The following is a 19086-nucleotide window of genomic DNA, read 5'->3' as shown; positions in this document are numbered from 1 at the left end:
AAGTAAGGGCAGGTAATCGCCATATGATTGGGGTGTTAAAGATCCACAACAACAATAACAACAAGAGAAAATAAAGAAAAAACATACGCACGTGCGTTCAGCCGATAATAATCAGAAAAAAAACAATAAGAAATTAAAATAATAAAAAAAATATTTTCAAAATATAAACGCGAAAATAAAAAAAAAATAATTTTCTTAATTTTTTTTACGAATTTCCCTAGTTAAAAAAAATTTACTGTGCTCCAAATTATTTAAGAAAATATCATAAAAAAATATTAACTGCACACAAAAAAGAGTACCCACCAAAGCAAACACAGACTTTTCACACTTCCATAAATAAAAAGCAAACCCCCCAGCTTGTCAAATATCATCGCATACCACTGCAAAAATCTACAGAGCACAGAAATAAAAAAAAAAAACACGATAACGCAAAACACACCAAGAAAAAACAAATCTCAACCATAAAAAAGTTGTTTTCAAATAAAACAAAACGAAAAGATAAAAATGAAATACCTATCAACCAATACAAACATTCCATTTGACAATAAAGGTGTGGTTTAACCAATCGAGATGAAATGCACAGACACAGCACAGCTCAACACATCACACACTGAGTACAACAAAAGATCAATACAAATAAATAATAAAAACAGTTCACATAACTCAATAAACAAATGGGATTAGAGCAAATAAACAGCCAACAATACAACAGATAACAGCAGCAGCCGTAGCCGTAACCGTGGCCGCAGCAGACAAAGTTACAGCAGCTTACTAACAAACAACTCCCACTTTACACACGCTTAAGGCCGCTAAAAACGGAAACAATTTCCATCAAAAAAAAAAAAAAAAAAAAAAAAACAAAAATAAAATTAATTTGCAACACGATATCAATTATTTGGGGTTGCTAAATACATATTTAGAAAATAAATAAAAAAAAAAAAAACAAAATAGAAAAATTCAAAAGAGAAAAAAAAAAAACACACACAAAATATAAAAAATTTAATTTAATAAAGTAATTTAAATAAATTGAATATAAAATAAAAATAAATTATTGAAAACTCCTAAAACAGAAAAATTGCAAAATTTTTCCCAATCAAATAAATTTTTTCCTGCAAACGTTAAATATAACAGCCTAAATCTGGATTTTCATCAGGAAAGGTAAGTAAAAATAATTAGAGAAAATATTGCGGAAATTTATGATATTTTTAGTGGGAATGTGGAAAAAAATACATGAATGAAAAAGAATTTCGAATGCATACAATTTCCTGGTGGAATGTGGAAATAAATAATTTCAATTATTCTGAAATCTATTATAATTTTTTTTGTGGAGATATTAAACTAAAGAAAAATATATTTACTCAGGTTGACATATTTTTAGATATCTTCAAAAATGATACACGTGTTGCCATCTAGTGATAGTTTATAAAAACAATGTTTTGTCATTGCAATGTGAGGTTCTACTATTAAGTGTTAGAACATATTAGGCCATATTTCTTATTATTTTACTTTAAAAGTAGATTTCAAATCAAAAGACTTAAGACACAAACTTTTAATTTGCAATTGTTTACAATCGGGATTTTTAATAAAATTTTGAGATAAGTGAAGACAATTTTAATGGGAAATAGCGGTCGAAATTTTGATTTTATTTAAATTACATTAAACTTTTCTAATGGAAAGACTTGAGACACAAACTCTAGATTCATTATCATTTTCAAGAAAATGGAAAAGAAAAATAAATTTCAAAAAATAACCAAATTTTGAATTAAAGAAATAATTAAATCAAAAGATTTAAGACACAAACTTTAAATTTGCCACCATTTATAAATTAGAATTAAACAAAAATGAAACAGCTGGAAATAATATCAATGGCCGAAATTCAAAAATCAAACTCTTGAGAAGTTTGGAACAGAAAAATGAAATACCAAATATTAAACAAAGCTTATCTCAATAAAATAATTAAATCAAAAGAATTGAGACACAAACCTTAAATTTCCAAATGCTTTAAAATTGGATTTTTAATAAAAAATTTGAAATAGCTGCAAATAATATTAATGGAAAATAGCAGCCGAAATTACAAATAAAACTCCTTTCAACAATAGACTTGAGACACAAACTCTAGATGCATTATAATTTTCTAGGAAATGATTTTTTTGGGAAAAGAAAATTGAACTTTAAAAAAATAAATCAAAAGATTTAAGACACAAACATTAGACTTGCAACTGTTTATAAATTTAATTTTTAATAACATTTTGAAATTGCTGGAAAAATATTAATAGTAAATAGAGGCCGAAATTAAAATACTACTTTCTTGAAACACAATCTCTAGATTTTTTATTTATTTTTTTTTTTTTCAAGGAAATGATTTCTTGGAAAATCATCATCTTGGCTTTTGACCGAAACCACGAGGTCATGAAATTCAAGTTACATTTGCCCTATGTCGTCTTAAATGCCCAATGTTGTGTTAATGGTTCTATGATTTACTGCATCTCCGATAACGAAATCGGCATTAATGGGAAATTTAGAGGTGTATATTTAATGACTTTGTGATTTCGGTAATTTCGGTATTTTCTTACACAAAATTGTGGTCCATTTGACCAGCAAAATATTATCCGATGATCATCCAAAAAGCCAGAATTCAGCGCTTTTCTAAACTATAACCTTATAAAAAAGTCCACGTCCATTGGTCCTTGGATGAGAACTGTAGGGCGACTGCAAAATCTAGACAAAATTTAGGTTTCCGGTCCATTTTTAATCCTAAATATTCCGCGAACATCTTTCAAAACAGCAGGCTTCTAAACATGCGATAAAAAATCTGGTAAAAAAATAGTTAAGCCGTTCTGGAATTATAACCGGCATAAGTAATATCTCCTTCTTCTTTTATGTGTGATATATGCGAATCTTGGACATCAGCATCAAGGCTTAGAAGTGACATTATCGTGTTTTGCGATTTCGCTGGATTTAAAAATATTTGCGGTTTAATGGAAATTTTCGTATTTTTATACCCTCCACCTTGGAAGGAGGGTATATTAACTTTGTCATTCCGTTTGTAACATCCCTAAATATTCGTCGTAGACCCCACAAAGTATATATATTCATAATCAGCATAAAATTCTAAGTCGATTTAACCATGTCCGTCTGTCTGTCTGTCTGTCTGTTGAAATCGCTATACCGCTCACATTATTTGACGTAGATCGTCAAAATTTGGCAGAACAATTTGTATTGTGTCTAGGATGGTTAGTATTGAAAATGAGATATATCGGTCCACGTTCTGGTATAGTCCCCATATAACGGTACCTCCCGATATTCGGTATTTTGATGATTTATGCCACATTTTTTCACGGATTTATCTGAAAATTGGTATTTGTAGGTCATAACGGGTCCCTGAGCGTGTGGCAAAACATTGCATGTATAGGTCCACGTTTTGGTATAGCCCCCATATAACGGTACCTCCCGATATTCGGTATTTTGATGATTTATGCCTCATTTTTTCACTGATTTGTGTAAAAGTTGGTATTTGTGGGTCATAATGGGTCCTAGCTCGTGTGGCGAAACATTGTAATTATAGGTGCACGTGTTGGTGTAGCTCCCATATAACGATACCTCCCGATATTCGGCATTTTAATGGTTTTTGCCACATTTCTTCTAATGTTCTTTTACCCTAAGGTGGAGGGTATTAAAAGTTTGGCCCGGCCGAACTTAATGTTTTTTTACTTCTTTTACATAAAAGTTATAATCTTTTTCACCCTCTAAGTATTATTCGGTGACCAATCAAATTGGTAGGCTTCTTCCCAGCCCTAAATTCCAAGCTCATGCCAAATCTCGCATCGATTTTTCTGTTTTTCCCAACCTTAACTCTATGTAAAATTTCGTGAGGATCGGGCCATACTTGAGAAATAACACATAGTTAGATGACTGTATACGACGCTTAAATTGTAATTTACGAAGTTGTACTAAAATAATACATGTGGTGCCATCTGGTGCCATCTGGTGCCAGTTTATTGAACAATGTATTAATACATAGCACGGTAATTGGATTTCTCGTTGTTCTCACAAAATCTAAAATATAACACCGTTAATTTAATTGGACAAAAAAAATGTGTTACCTCGAAATATTGGATTAAGGCCTATCATGTAATACAGCGATAATCATATCTTCATGAGCTGAGTTGATATAACTGGTCAGTACATTTGGAAAAAAAAAATCCGTAACTTTGAGTGTGGCTCGCAAAATATATATGGTATGAAACGAATCGAAAACAGTTTTTTTACTGATGTTGCTGTTCTTAAACATTTCACAGATAGATATCAGTCAGCGAGGAAGTTACATTTGGTTTAAGTTAAGGACATAACTGAAGCCTTACATTTTATATTGTCATCAGATAATATTTCACGGGTGAAATGAACAATTTGCTTTGTGTGAAAAGAACCAAGAGCTGTCATTCAATCAAAAATATTTTCAATAATGAAGTTAATTTCCCGTGGGATCAAAATATTCATGAAAATTCCACTTTTGACCTTTGTATTGGTGGCGATTTTGTTGACGTATGTTATTACATATCGAAAATACATCAATATATAACTTTCTCTTATCCATACATTTATTTTAATTTATTTTAATCTCTCATATAATTTATTAAATATAATACTGTTAATAAACTCGTATATATTATTCGATTTTCCCTTTCCTTCACATATACAAATGTTATTTATTTGTCCAATAACTTCATTTTGAATTATAATTGTATTATACTATAATAATAATATAATAATAATAATAATAATAATAATAATAATAATAATAATAATAATAATAATAATAATAATAATAATAATAATAATAATAATAATAATAATAATATAATAATAATAATAATAATAATAATAATAATAATAATAATAATAATAATAATAATAATAATAATAATAATAATAATAATAATAATAATAATAATAATAATGTAATTTATAGTTATCCCGTGTCTCCCTCTCTATGCTCTCTCTTTCTATGTTCTCTCTCCACAAATATGTGGTGCAGGAATTTACTCTCCACAAGAAAATTAGTAGTGGGAGTTCGTGTCTTAAGTCTTTTGATTTTAAAGACTTTATCAGCGCTGCTCAAGAAAAAATATCTCTTTCCAGTCAAATTCATGTTTAAAAACAATTGAATGGAATCGTAAAATATAAAAAAAAAAAACAGAATTTTAATTTTCTCTTAAATTATCTCTTTTTTCGGCTCATGTTCTAGAAAACAGTTTGGGGTAGGACTGCCTTTATTATGATACATAAAGGATCTATAAATAAAAAATAAATTAATAAAATAATAAGCACTGGATATAAATGAAGAAATAAGTTAGAATTCCGTGTTTGATAGATTTGAATTCCCTAGAATACAAAGAAGGCCACTCCTGTTGTTTGTATTAAGAATTTCCACCCCAGTTTAACAAACCTTCATATTTATATAAATAAATACAGATTTTTGTTTCTATATATCTCAATAAATGTCGTTTTTTGCATGGGGTATCTAATATATATTTTTCAAAAATTCACTTTCTAATGTTTATTTTATGTGTTGTTTCTTCTCATCTACTGTTTCTTTTTTTCTGAATTTATAACGATTGCATCATTTTTTGATAAATGACTCTGTTTGAGACGTCTTTTCAAAAATTGCTTTAAATTCATCAGCAAATAAATAAGTTTCAATGATGCACAAAATTCTCATTCAATTATATTTTAATATTATTTTTTTGCACTGGGTTCATGAACTGGACCATGACATTAATATATATTTTAATTTTTTTTTTGGGAGAGGAGGATTAGAACCTTTAACACGTGCCGGTAATAGGTGAAACATTTTAATTGGGTAACAAAACAATATTTTTAATAAATTTTTGAATTTTTTTAACGATTGGAAAGTCCAGTTATAACTGAACTAACAGAATGTTAGCATATTTGTAATATTGTTCAATTGAATCAGTTTGAAAAGAGGTTTGTAAAAGACATGAATTAAGAAAAATCTAAAATTACGAATCTTAACACATTCTTTGCGGAGATATATCAGTTTTTGCTTTTTTTATTGAACATTTCATGCCCATCATTTTTAGCCTACTGATTCCTACTCGAGCAAAAGTTGTACTCCCATATACCATGGGCGATTGGGTTAAAAATATACAAGATTCCAGAGCTGGGACTATTTGGGGCCTTAAAAATATATAAATATATATATATATATATATTTTTCTTAAATAAGCAAAGGCTACCGTTGGGCAGGGCTGATACCTTCGGATACTATTATTAACAGCAAATTTTCTGTTGATAAAATAGATTCAACGAATTAATCAAGATATTGGGATATATAATTGGACTGCTTAAAAAGTCATTATTGAATGAGTAATGTTTTCTAAAATATTCTTGAAAAATTCTGGATTATTACGTTCAGTGTACAAGTTTCGTATATATTTTTTAATCAACATATTCAACTAATATGGGGCTTTGAATATCTATTTTAATAATATAACCTTTTTTATATCCATGATTTGTCGACCTTCTTATCCACTATTAAAATTCTCCAGAAACATTTAGTTTGCAATGCCTAATTTTTTTAAATCCCTAAATGGCCTTTTAGAAAATTATCCTAAATTCCATGAATTGTAGACCTTTTTATACTCCTTGAGCCCTGCCAATTATTCCGGATATTCTGTAAAAATGAGAGTTTTTTATTTAAATCTATATCTGCGGGCTGATAATTTTCTTAACAACATTTTCCGAATTGCCAATTTTTTTTATTCTTGTAAATATGTTCTTTAAAAATGCAGGTTTGTGAAGCTGATAATTTTTATAAAAATATTCTTAAAAAAAATCCATATTTGTAGAGCTAATAATTTTTATTAAAAAGTTTTTTTAGAAAAATAAGTTTTAAAAATCAACATTTGCGGAGTTGACAATTTTTATAAAAATATTTTTTAAAAAACTCACGTTTATGGAGTTAATTTGTTTCATAAAAATATTCTTTAAAAAAATCCACGTCTGTAGAGTTGATATATTCCATAAAAATATTCTTTAAAAAATCCATGTTTGTGGAACTGATATTTTTTATAAAAATATTATTTAAAACCCCACGTTTGTGGAACTAATAATTTTTATAAAAAATATTCGTTAAAAATCCAAGTTTGTGAAGTTATTATATAGTTATAGTTGAAAATATTCTTTAAAAATCAGCGTTTGTGGAGCTGATAATTTTTTCAAAAATATTTTTTAAAAAATCCACGTTTGTGAAGAAGATAATTTTGAAAAAAAAAAATATTCTTTAAAAAATCCACGTTTGTGAAGAAGATAATTTTGAAAAAAAAAATATTCTTTAAAAAATCCACGTTTGTGAAGAAGATAATTTTGAAAAAAAAATATTCTTTAAAAAATCCACGTTTGTGACGAAGATAATTTTGAAAAAAATATTCTTTAAAAATCCACGTTTGTAAAAATAATAATTTTCAAAAAAATATTCTTTAAAAATCCACGTTTGTGAAACTGATTATTTTTATAAAAAATTCTTTAAAAAATCCAGGTTTGAGGAGATGATAATTTTTATAAAAAAAATATTCTTTAAAAATCCACGTTTGTGAAGCTGATATTCTTTATGAAAGACTTTGAAGAATAGCCCACATTTTTGGAGCTCATTATTTTTATAAAAAAAAAATTCTTTAAAAATCCACGTTTGGGACGTAGATAATTTTCAAAAAAAAATATTCTTTAAAAATCCACGTTTGGGACGAAGATAATTTTCAAAAAAATCCACGTTTGTGGAGCTGATATTTTTTAAACAAAAATATTTGTTTAAAAATCCACGGTTGTGGATCTGATATTTTTTATAAAAAATATATTCTTTAAAAATCCATGTTTGTGAAGAAGATAATTGAAAAAAAATATTCTTTAATAAAAATCCACGTATATGGAGTTGATATTTTTCATAAAAATAATCTTTAAAAAATCCACGTTTGTGGAGTTGATAATTTTTATAAATATATTCCTTAAAAATCCTTATTTCCGAGATGATAATTTTTATAAAAAAAAAATATTCTTTAAAAAATCCAAGTTTGTTGAGCTGATAATTTTTATGGAAAAAATATAACATAAAAATCCACGTTTTTGGAGTCGATAATTTTTATAAAAATATTCCTCAAAAATACTTGTTTTCGGATATGATAATTTTTATAAAATAAAAAAATAATTCTTTAAAAATCCACGTTAGTGGAGCTGATAATTTAAAAAAAAAACTTTAAATTTTATAAAAAATATTGTTAAAAATACACGTTTGTTGTTTTGCCAAATATACAAAATATTTTTGAATAAGTATCCACATTGTTTGCTTCGGTTAACTCTAAAATCCCAATCTGAAAATAAACGAACTCAAAATTAACGAAATCATATTTCACGCTTATTATGCTGTTAATCAAAATTTGCATTATTGAATAAATTCCAAGAGTTGTTTAATTTCTCTTACCCATATTGGGAAAGTCTAGCACGCTCCAGTTTGGGTATTTTAAAATCATAATTTCCCATAAAAACTCCTCTTCAAAATTCCAATTTATTTTTAGTCTTATCTAAAATTCAAATTAAAACACACACACACGCACACACACAAAAGTAAAACAAGTTCAAATTATAATTCAAATTGGATATAAAACTAATTGGAAATATAACAGGCAACACTTCTTGCCGGCTAATGGAATATGCATATCATATGCAACAAATAATGCCAATAAAGATAAAAAAGCGACATCTTGTAGTCATCGTGTCATTCAAATACAAATTAGAAAATTATATTTTCCAATAAGATCACTCAAAGAGTATTCACTCACCTGTCCACTTTCCTCCTGTCAATTGGATGCCCTTAGTCATAAAACCTTCTATTGTATGCTCCTCCAAGCAGATCAAAATCTAAGTTAATGGTGGCTATTTTTAGTTATTTTTGATTTTTTTATTTTACATTTAAAACTACTTTGAACATATTATCATAAAATTTTATGATAATGTGGAATTTATGAAATGAAATTCAAAAAAAAAAAAAAAAAAAAAATACTCAAAACAACAAAGAGATCAAAGGAAATATCAAAATGAGTATTTGTTTGTAAAGGCTCTCAAAGACAAAACCTGCACTTTATTGAAATTCTCTACCACAATTTTAAAAAGAAGACTCACCAATTCGTTGTTGATTCCATAATTCATATAAATAAACAATCAAAATCAACGAAATGGTAACACAAATGTCCAATGAAATGCTTTGTGTTTTGGAGTCCAAACGAAAATGCCGACCGTTCGAAATTAACATATTCCAAAAAAAAAAAAAATCATACAAAAGGTGGATGGATTCAAGCCCAGCATCACACATTGCGGCGAAGAGAAACTCCTTATCATGTCAGAGAAATAAAAAGGTGTTGTTTTTATGACGTTTCTGTTTTAATTTCCCCCGGTGGGAGGGTGGGGGTATATGAAGGCAGGTTGCTTGTTTTTTCTTTCGTGGCAGGTATTATTTAAAATTAAAAAAAAAAAATCAAACCTGTATGCTCTTGTTTTGCTCGTAAATCATGGAAATGGCTGCTGTAAAATCCAATAAAAACTCGAAAAAAATATCGTAACGATAAACAATTAAAATATTTTGTTACAAAAAATGCTTTTAATGTAAATGTTATAACCTTAAATAGACAGAGATAAATAATTTGTGTGACCCCTTTTTAATGGAAGGGAAAAGGAGAGGTGTTATAAATGAGATGAGAAAGACTTAAGACACAAACGCGGAGTAAATGCATTGCATTTGAGAGAGGCTTGTATGAAGTCTTCTCAAATATATTTTTTTAAATATATACTTGACAATGAAATATTTTTTTTAACTAAATAATTTTTAAAATATTCTAGAAATAAAAAAATAATAAAATGAAAATCAAAAAATTATGCGGCCACAATTCTTGATTTTTTAGAAAATGGACAATATTGTCACAATCGCAAATTTTGAAGATTATTTTTGAAAACTCAATATTGCCATTATCGTGAATTTTATTATTATTTTTTCCCCAAAAATACAAGAAGAAGTATTTTTTAAGTTTTACGTTTAAAAATCCGGCTATGGCTATTTTTGTTCTTAAAAAATCGGTTAAAAAACCAGGCTTATGGCTATTGAATTACTGTTTTGAAATTGTCTAAAAAATAATACGTTTATGGCTCTCTAAAAAATATATATTCTTTAAGCTCAAAGATCTCTGGAAACCTGTTTTAAAAATTTGGCATCTGACAAATTTATTTAAATTTGTCTAAATTGCCAGTGTGGTCAGGTCCTTCAACGAAAATTCCTAAAATGACCAGCAAAAATATTTTTAAAACCTCTTCACTTTTCGATTTTAATAAGCCTCCCAAGAAATACTTAAAACTCCTATAATAGTGACACTCCGAAAATATCACCGACAATTATATATACAATTCTTACACCTCTGAAGGTTTCTCGAAAAAATATTCTTAAAAAAACCCGCCTATGGTTCTGAAAGTCTTCCCGTAACTATCTCTAGAAATTTCTGGCTAGTAGTTCCTAACCTGACACCTATGGTCCAATTGTCTTTTTTTCATTGTAGTTCAGAGGTTTGGTTTTGTTCCTCATTGAAATAGCCGTTTTAGGCTCTAGCTTCCTTTGGGCCAAATCCGTTTTAGGACATTTGGAGTCGATCTTGGGGTATCCCTGTATCTGTCTGGCTGGCTGGTGCGCTCTATAACCCTCGAAGAGAATATTCGATTTGGTACATCGTAGCATTATTATCAAACTTCCAGAGATGGGTAATATAGGACCACACCTACAGGTACCTTTTCCATAAAAGACGAAAATTTTCAAAGAAAATATTTTACTTCATGAAAAGAGAAAAACTGAGTTCCAACATAGCAAATCTTAATATTTGCATCAGGGCTAGGTCAGATAATAGACAATTTCCTCAAAGACCAGTATAAAGACCTCTATAGTGATGGTTTCAAAAACAAAATTTTAAAATTTCCAAACTCTTTTATAACCCCGAAATATTAAAAATTTCCCTCCTTCAGCTACAAAACTTTGGGAAAATCTATTTTTACTATTACATGCTTATGGCTCTAAAGGTTCGCCCACAATTACAAATAAAAATTTCCGGCTTATAACTCGAAAATAAGGTAATCTCTCCGAAATGGCTTTAAATTTGATGTCAGAGGCTTCATCTACAAATCTTCCAAGAAGACAAGCGAATTTATTTTGGAAAATTAATTTCCTTTTAAAAAATCCACAAAATTTACTCTGAGAGCTAAGCAAGTTCCACAAAAAAATGGGCTCCTTCAGCATTTTGAACAATTTGGAAAAATTAAAAAAAAAAAAAATTCGTAGAAAAATACCCCTAAATGATACCCATTATACGGGGGCTATACGAAGACGTGTTCCTTGATAAGTTATTTTTTGTCTTAGATTGTAGTACCCATTACGAGCTTCAAATACGAAATATGAAACAATTCCGGTGAATAATGCACCTTAAATAATGCACCTTATTGCTCGAAAGTCCTTCCGAAAATTTCCTCCAAATTCTACGCTAATGTAATGAAATTCTACGCTAAAGATTCCTCCAAAAAAGTGAATGTTCTCCAATGGTGGCTCATTAATTTTCTCGAAAACTATTCCCACAATTATAGCTCCTAAAAAATTATTCACAAAAATCCCACTGCTATGACTCCGAATATGGCTAAAATATTACCTAAGTAGTAGTTTTGGAACTTTGCAAAATTTCTCCCGTTAAGCCTTGGTAACATTGATATTTAGGCAACTATTCTGAATCTGGCTTTTTTTTAAAGAGTTTAGCAGAACAATTTTTGGTCCGAAAAGTGATTCTTAATAAAAATTCCACTGTTATGGATCAGAATATAGCTAAAATATATTTAATTTAAAATTCCTTAAAACCTGTTTTAAAACTTTGCAAAATATCACCCTTTAAGCCTTGAAAATTCATCAAAATGCCTCTCATGAATATTTTGAAGATTCCATGTTAAATCTCTAAAGGTCCCTTAAAAGATATTTTTAAAAACTTTTTTGTATGGAACTTTGAAAATTCGTCAGAATTTCAGAATCTGCACCATACCATTCCATTCCTATCCTATTCCTCTCGTATTGGAAAATTCAAAAACGTATTCCGTTTAAATGTTCGTATTCCGAAAATCACTCAAAATTATGTTTAACCAGTAAGGAGAGCTCAAAAGTCGGGCGGGGCCGACTATATGATACCCTACACCACTATGCATATTTAGTAGAGCTCTCGTAAAAAGGTTTATACAGTGCATTTCAGAGCTCTATGAGATATTTGGTACAAAATCAAAATCTATCTAATTCTATCTAATTGTATAGCTATCTCTGAACCGGGGTTCTCCAAATTTTACATATTAGCTTCTAGACTGAATTCGGTCTTATGTACGAAAATTCAGGTGATTTGGGCTGATATTGACCAGTTAGTGCACATTTAACCCTAAATCGGATGAAGATATATATGGGAGCTATATTCAAATCTGAACCGATTTCGATAAAATTTAAAACAGCTATTCCTGTGCTCCATCTAATACCTGGTACCAAATATCACGGTTGTGGAGTGAATATTACGAATGTATGGGACTAAAACACTAAATCGGATGAAACATATATATGGTTGCTATATCTATATCTGAACCGATTTTCACTAAATTTGATATACTTGCTGTTAGGCTGAATTTGGTCCGACGTACTAAAATTCAGTCCATTTGGACTTATATCGGCCATTTGGTGCCCAATTAACCCGAAATCGGATGAAGATATATATGGGAGCTATATCCAAATCTGAACCGATTTCGATAAAATTACAAACAGCTATTTCTGGGCTGTATCTTATATCTGGTACCAAATATCATTCTTGTGGAGTGCATATTACGAATGTGAGAGGCTTAAACACCAAATCGGATAAAACACATATATGGGAGCTATAGCTGTTCCTGAACCGATTTTCTTTCAATTTCAAATTTGTTGTATTTGCTTTAAGGCTAATCTCGGTCACATGTGCCAAAATTCGGGCCATTTGGGCTGATATTGGCCATTTGGTGGTCAATTAACCCGAAATCGGATGAAGATATATATGGGAGCTATATCCAAATCTGAACCGATTTCGATAAAATTTAAAACAGCTATTTCTGTGCTCCATCTAATACCTGGTACCAAATATCACGGTTGTGGAGTGCATAGTAGGGATGTTAGGGACTTAAAGATCAAATCGGATGAAAGATATATATGGGAGCTATAGCAATATCTGAACCGATTTTCTCCAAATTTGATATACTTGCTTCTAGGCCGAACTCGGTTGGGTGTGCCAAAATTCAGGTAATTTGGACTGATAGTGGACATTTGGTGCACATTTAACCCGAAATCGGATGAAGATATATATGGGAGCTATATCTAAATTTGATCCGATTCTCACCAATTTCAATAGGGTTCGTCCTTGGGCCAAAAAAAATATTGTTTGGAAAATTTCATCTCAATCGGATAATAAATGCGACCTGCATTTTGTTCACAAGAATACATGGACAGACGGACGGACGGACGGACGGACATAAATCGACTCAGAAAGTGATTCTATGAAGGTTCTCAAAAGTAACTATGGGTCTAACTCGTTTCCTTCTCCATGTTACAAACAAATGCACAAAGACATAATACCCTTACCACTATGTGGTGTAGGGTATAAAAAGTCCACTAAAAAACATTCTCTACAAATATCTCAGAAAAATCCTGCTGGCTCTCAAATATTTTTTTTTTTTTCTAAAAAATCTGCTCCCTAATATTTTCTTTTATCCACGGCTCTTTAAAAAATCAAAAAAAAAAAAAAAAAAAAAAAAATCTGCACCATTCCTATCCTATTCCTCTCGTATTGGAAAATTTCTAGAACTTCTGCTTTACTCACGGGATGGCAATATGAATTTTGGCTGGACCATCGCCGTCTATGATTTTTTTCAGGGCAATTATACGAAACTCTTCGAGGAAAAGCTGGCGGAGTAGAGACATGAGATACGGTAGATTGGATTTCTTTTAAAGCAGCTTCTCCGACGACCTCATTCTCCAAACTACTACTGGTTTAGAGATTGCAATATATATCCGCCATAGAGTTGCTAATTTTTAAGAAGTCAAAAGTTTTGTTACAGGTCAAGCATATTTTTTAAAAAAATAAAGTTCGAATCTCTGGTCTTCCTTCACTCTCGAACTTTTCTCCACCCTTTTTTGTTTCCTGGAAATTTTTCAATTTTCTATCTCAAGTGCTAACCACGGCCAGGTGTTTGCTGAACAAATGGCAAATTGACTTTCAAGGAAACCCCACTAAGCAAGTACCTGCTAAAAGCTCCATTTAACTTGGTTTTCTAATCTAATTTACTTAAGGTTTTCCAAATGGTATTTATCTCCCGCCACCCCCTTCCCCTTCCCCTACAACAAAATATATAGTAATTTTCCTGTTGTTGTTTGTTTTTGTCTAAATGGCTTTTGGCCTGCTCATCGTTCTGTTCAGTTTTAGCTTGTGAACAATGCAATTTTGCTCCTAATGATTCTGGTTTTTTCACAAACTTTAGCACATTATCTGTTTAGTTTCGTTTCGTTTTGTTCTTTATTTACTTGTTACCTCTTCCATTTTTTTGAGATTGCAGATGTTCTCTTAAATGTTTTTGTTTCGAGCTGTGACTTCATATTCATTCATTTGCCGTGTTGCAGCCTCAAATTGAAAGTCATAACAACGACCTTGACTTGTTAATTATCTTGACGTTAGGGTTATGGTGATGATGGTGGTGTTGGTGGGGTGGGGTGGCAATGCAGTGCTGTGGCAATAAATTTTTGTGGGTAACATGTTTCCTTTGCCTGCTTGCTGGTGTTCTGGCTGTTGCTGCGGATTGTTCTGCTTGCTGGTGTTTTGCATTTATTATGCTTCATTTGTTGTTAATGCAAAAACAATTAGAATTAAGGCGGATCTTCATTAGATATAGTTTTTTTTTTTTTGTTTCTTTTGTCTCTCAAATTATTCTTCTTTTTTTTGTAAATTATAATAACAAAACAGCTGCACGAGCAGCAGCAGCGAACATAGAACAGACACAATTTGGATATCATTATAATAATTGTTATTATTGATTTACATGATTATGATGATGTTGGTGGTTGGTGGTTGTTGATTTTATTTTTGTTGTTGATGTTGTTGTTGTTGTGATGTCGTATCATCATGACAAAAATTTATTCATTATTGTATTGAATTTTTTCCGGACATGCTTTAATTGAGCATAGCATGGGAGTGAAACAAAAGACTTAGAAAACGAACTTTGCTGTGAACATTTTCGGAAAAGGGGTCTTAAAGGCACCAAAAAAAATATATATTTTTTTTTTCTAAATCCAAGGTTTTAATGACTTCAAAAAATTATAGAAAAATCGAAAAAGAAAATGTAAAACCAGAAGTCCAGTTAGGCCGACTATCCAGGATGATGGATGGAAAAATTGCAACCAACTTCAAACTGCTGTGATTTATAAGCCACTCGTCCGACAGCTGTTAAAATTATTCCAGTGATAGCTCATTATATTGTTAACAATCGTACAAAAGCATTTTGGTGACAATTTTCCAGAAAAAATAATATTCGTGATGGAATTCAAGCGTGATAGTGTGATTTCTTTATATTTGGCTGGAAAACCACAAGTGGCTATCGTTAGAGCACTCCAGCATTTAAATGTGAATAAATCTTTTGTGTCTCGTACCATCGCTCGTTACCGTGATATAGGTAGCGTAGCCCGACGTCAAGGAAGTGGACGGAAGAAAACAGCAACATCTGAAGAAATGGTTCGCAGTGGCCGAAAAATGGCTCGTGAGCTGAACATATCGTAATATTCCATTCGGCAAATATTGAAAAATGAGCTCGGGGCAAAGCAATTAAAAATCTAAAAAGTGCAAGAACTTACACCGCAACAGGAAGAAAATAGACTCAAAAGAGCTAAAGAGTTCCATCCCATGACCATTTGATTTCCTCCGATCTCCGATGAGAAAACATTTGTTGTCCAGCAGTTTGTATACAAACAAAATGATCGTGTTTACTTGCCAAAGAAGTCAGCTGAAAATGTGCACCTTCGGTTGACATCACTCAAGCGCCGACCATGGTGATGATGTGGGCCGCCATAACATCCGATGGTCGCCATAACATCCGATGGGCGTGGCATCAGAATATGTGCCGAATATCATCCCGAAAGTATTGTGGATGGTATACTAAAGCCCTGGGCATGCAAACATTTTGGCCGCAGACCTTGGACAACAGGACTCAGCACCATCACACTCAGCAGGCGCCACCCATGAATGGTTACAAAATGAGGCTCCTCGCTTCATTTCCAGCGCACAATTGCCACCAAAAATGGAATGGAAAGCAAGGTTGGCACTAAAAAATATCAAAATGTCGATCACCACAAGAAAGCGCTTCGCCGGGAATGGGCCAAAATACCGCAGAGCAACATTCGGACAGCTTGTGACGATTTAATTGGCCGTTTGAAGGCCATAATTCGTGCCAAAGGTGGCCAATTCGATTAAATCTAAACTTATTTTAAAATTTGAAAAATACAAATACAAAAACAAAACAAAATACAGCAGATCAACATTCGGGCAGCGTGATGGTTTTATTGGCCGTTTGAAGGCCATAATTCGTGCCAAAGATGGTCAATTCGATGAAATCTAAACTTATTTTAAAATTTGATGTTTTTTCTGTCGGATGTGCCAAAGTTCAGGTTATTTGGACTGATATTGGCTATTTGGTGCACAACTAACCTGAAATCGGTTGATGACAGTTATGGGAGCTATAAGACATTACAATACTCAACTGCGAAACTTGAAAAAAACTGGTGAATAATCTAGCTACAATCATCAAAATATAGGGAGGTACTACTGGGGGCTACACAAAAATGTGGATCTGCACAGACAATTTTCTGTCATAGACTGTAGTATATGGATACTACGAACTTCAAATACCAAATTTTAAACAATTCCGGGGAATAAAGTCGGTAAAATTATTGAAGTGGCGAATATCGGGAGATATCGTAACATGGGGGCTATATGAAGACGTGGACCTGCACAGACAATTTTCTCTCATAGGCTGTAGTATCCATTATGAACTTCAAATACTAAATTTGAAATAATTCCGGTAAATAATGTCGCTAAAATCATCAAAATACCGAATATTGGTAGGTACCGTTATATGGGGGCTATACGAAGACATGCACCTGCACAGAAAATTTTCTGTCATAGGCTGTAGTATCCATTACGAACTTCAAATACCAAATTTGAAACAATTCCGGTCAATAATGCCGCTAAAATCATAAAAATACGGAATATCGGGAGGTACCGTTATATTGGGGGCTATACCAAAACATGGACCATTTTCAATACCAAAAGTCCTGCAGACGAAACATACATTTGGGCAAAATTTTATCAATATACTTCAATTCGTTCGGAAGCTAGAGTGATTTCCACAGACGGACAGACAGACGGATAGACGGACGGACATCGCTAAATCGACATAGAATTTTATGCTGATCAAGAATATATATACTTTGTGGGGTCTAAAATGTGTATTTCGAGGTGTTACAAACGGGATGACAAACATAATATACCCTCCATACAATGGTGGAGGGTATAAAAAGGCATGTTGTTGAGCCATGAATGACTCTTAAAAATATGTTTAGAAAGATACAAGTTCTACTCTATTGACGCTTGTCAAAAGCCAAATTTTTGGCTTCTTTTATTCCTTCCTTCATTCAGGGCTCTTAGCTAACCTCATAAAAATATAATTTTTTTTTCAAAAAATTTAATTTTTTTTTTAATTTTATATTTCATTAAAACACCTTCCATTTTCCCTTTTTTTGCAGCTTTTTTAACTCCGCTCCGCCCATATCAATGATGAATCAGGACAATCCATATGCGGTAAGTGTTACAGATATAAAATCACAAAAAAAAAAAAAATTGTCACAAATTCTTTGGGAGTGACAAGGCTCGCCGAAGCGAAATTTATGACTGCACCAATGATTTTTATTGGTGAACCCGAAAAACATCAAAAAATATATATGTCGAATATTATTGTTATTATTTTTGTTGTTGTTGTTGTTGATTTTTAAGCGCAAGCCATTATAATAAAAATGCCAAAGCAAAGCTGATAAATATTTTATAATTTTCAAGAAAGTCAAATAAAATTTATATCTCTTGATGGTGTATGTGTTGACAAATTTTTTTCACAGTATCTGTTTTTAGAGATCCATCCCCGGTGGATGTGTTGTTGTCTTTTTGTTATACTTGTTGTTGTATCTGGTGCTAAATTTAACGAGCTGAACAAATGATCAAATAAAGACAAGCCATAAAAACGAACTGAATTGTATTCGTATTTAACGACTTTAACATTTTTGTGTGTTGATAATTAAAGCCTCCGCTCCGCTCGCTCCCCTCCCCCCTTACCCCTTAAGACACACACAGCCATTGAAAGCAAAGTTATGGCCCACTGGAAGCTTTCCTATGCCGGTGTTGGTGTTTGGGGTGTTACTATTTGGTCAAGTGTTCGGTCTCTAAAGTTGTGGCGGAAAAATATCGTTCATCTACTGGCCATGTGACGTATGACAAGGTAGAGGAGGGGTGCCTGCTTTAAAAAAATACTAATTTACATACGAAGTACTTAAAAGCCAAAGCTTTAATTTAATTAAAAATTCATAATTCATATTTTATGATATCATATCTTTTAATAAGTTTTTTTTTTTTCGAAGCCAAAGATTATTGGCAAACACTTTGTTGGAGTCGTAGGAAATAAAAAAAGTATATATAATAATCGATGGATGTGATTTTAATATCATATAAGTTATATGAATAAAGGGTGTTCCACGTTTAGAGGCCTTTAAATATTTTTGAAAAATTATTTAAAAAATCCACGTTTATAGGCCTTTAAATATTTTTCAAAAATTATTTAAAAAATCCACATTTAGAGGCCTCTAAATATTTTTCAAAAATTATTTTAAAAATCCACGTTTAGAGGCCTTTAAAT

At 31.2% G+C, this 19086-nt stretch overlaps 1 protein-coding gene across 1 annotated transcript in view; it reads left to right on the top strand.

Annotated features, from left to right (window-relative positions):
• The first annotated feature begins 865 nt into the window (after positions 1-865).
• Positions 866-19086, top strand: part of LOC131803358 (knirps-related protein-like) — a 118783-nt gene continuing 100562 nt past the window's right edge. Inside the window, exons 1-2 of the mRNA XM_059124514.1 lie at positions 866-1158; positions 17930-17984. Coding sequence (XP_058980497.1) covers positions 17958-17984 — 27 coding nt within the window. The 5' untranslated portion in view covers positions 866-1158; positions 17930-17957. The remainder of the gene's footprint in view (positions 1159-17929; positions 17985-19086) is intronic.

This window comes from Musca domestica, unplaced genomic scaffold (genome assembly GCF_030504385.1).
Source record: "Musca domestica strain aabys unplaced genomic scaffold, Musca_domestica.polishedcontigs.V.1.1 293, whole genome shotgun sequence".
Lineage (NCBI taxonomy): Eukaryota > Metazoa > Arthropoda > Insecta > Diptera > Muscidae > Musca > Musca domestica.
This window is presented reverse-complemented; position numbering and strand designations above follow the sequence as displayed.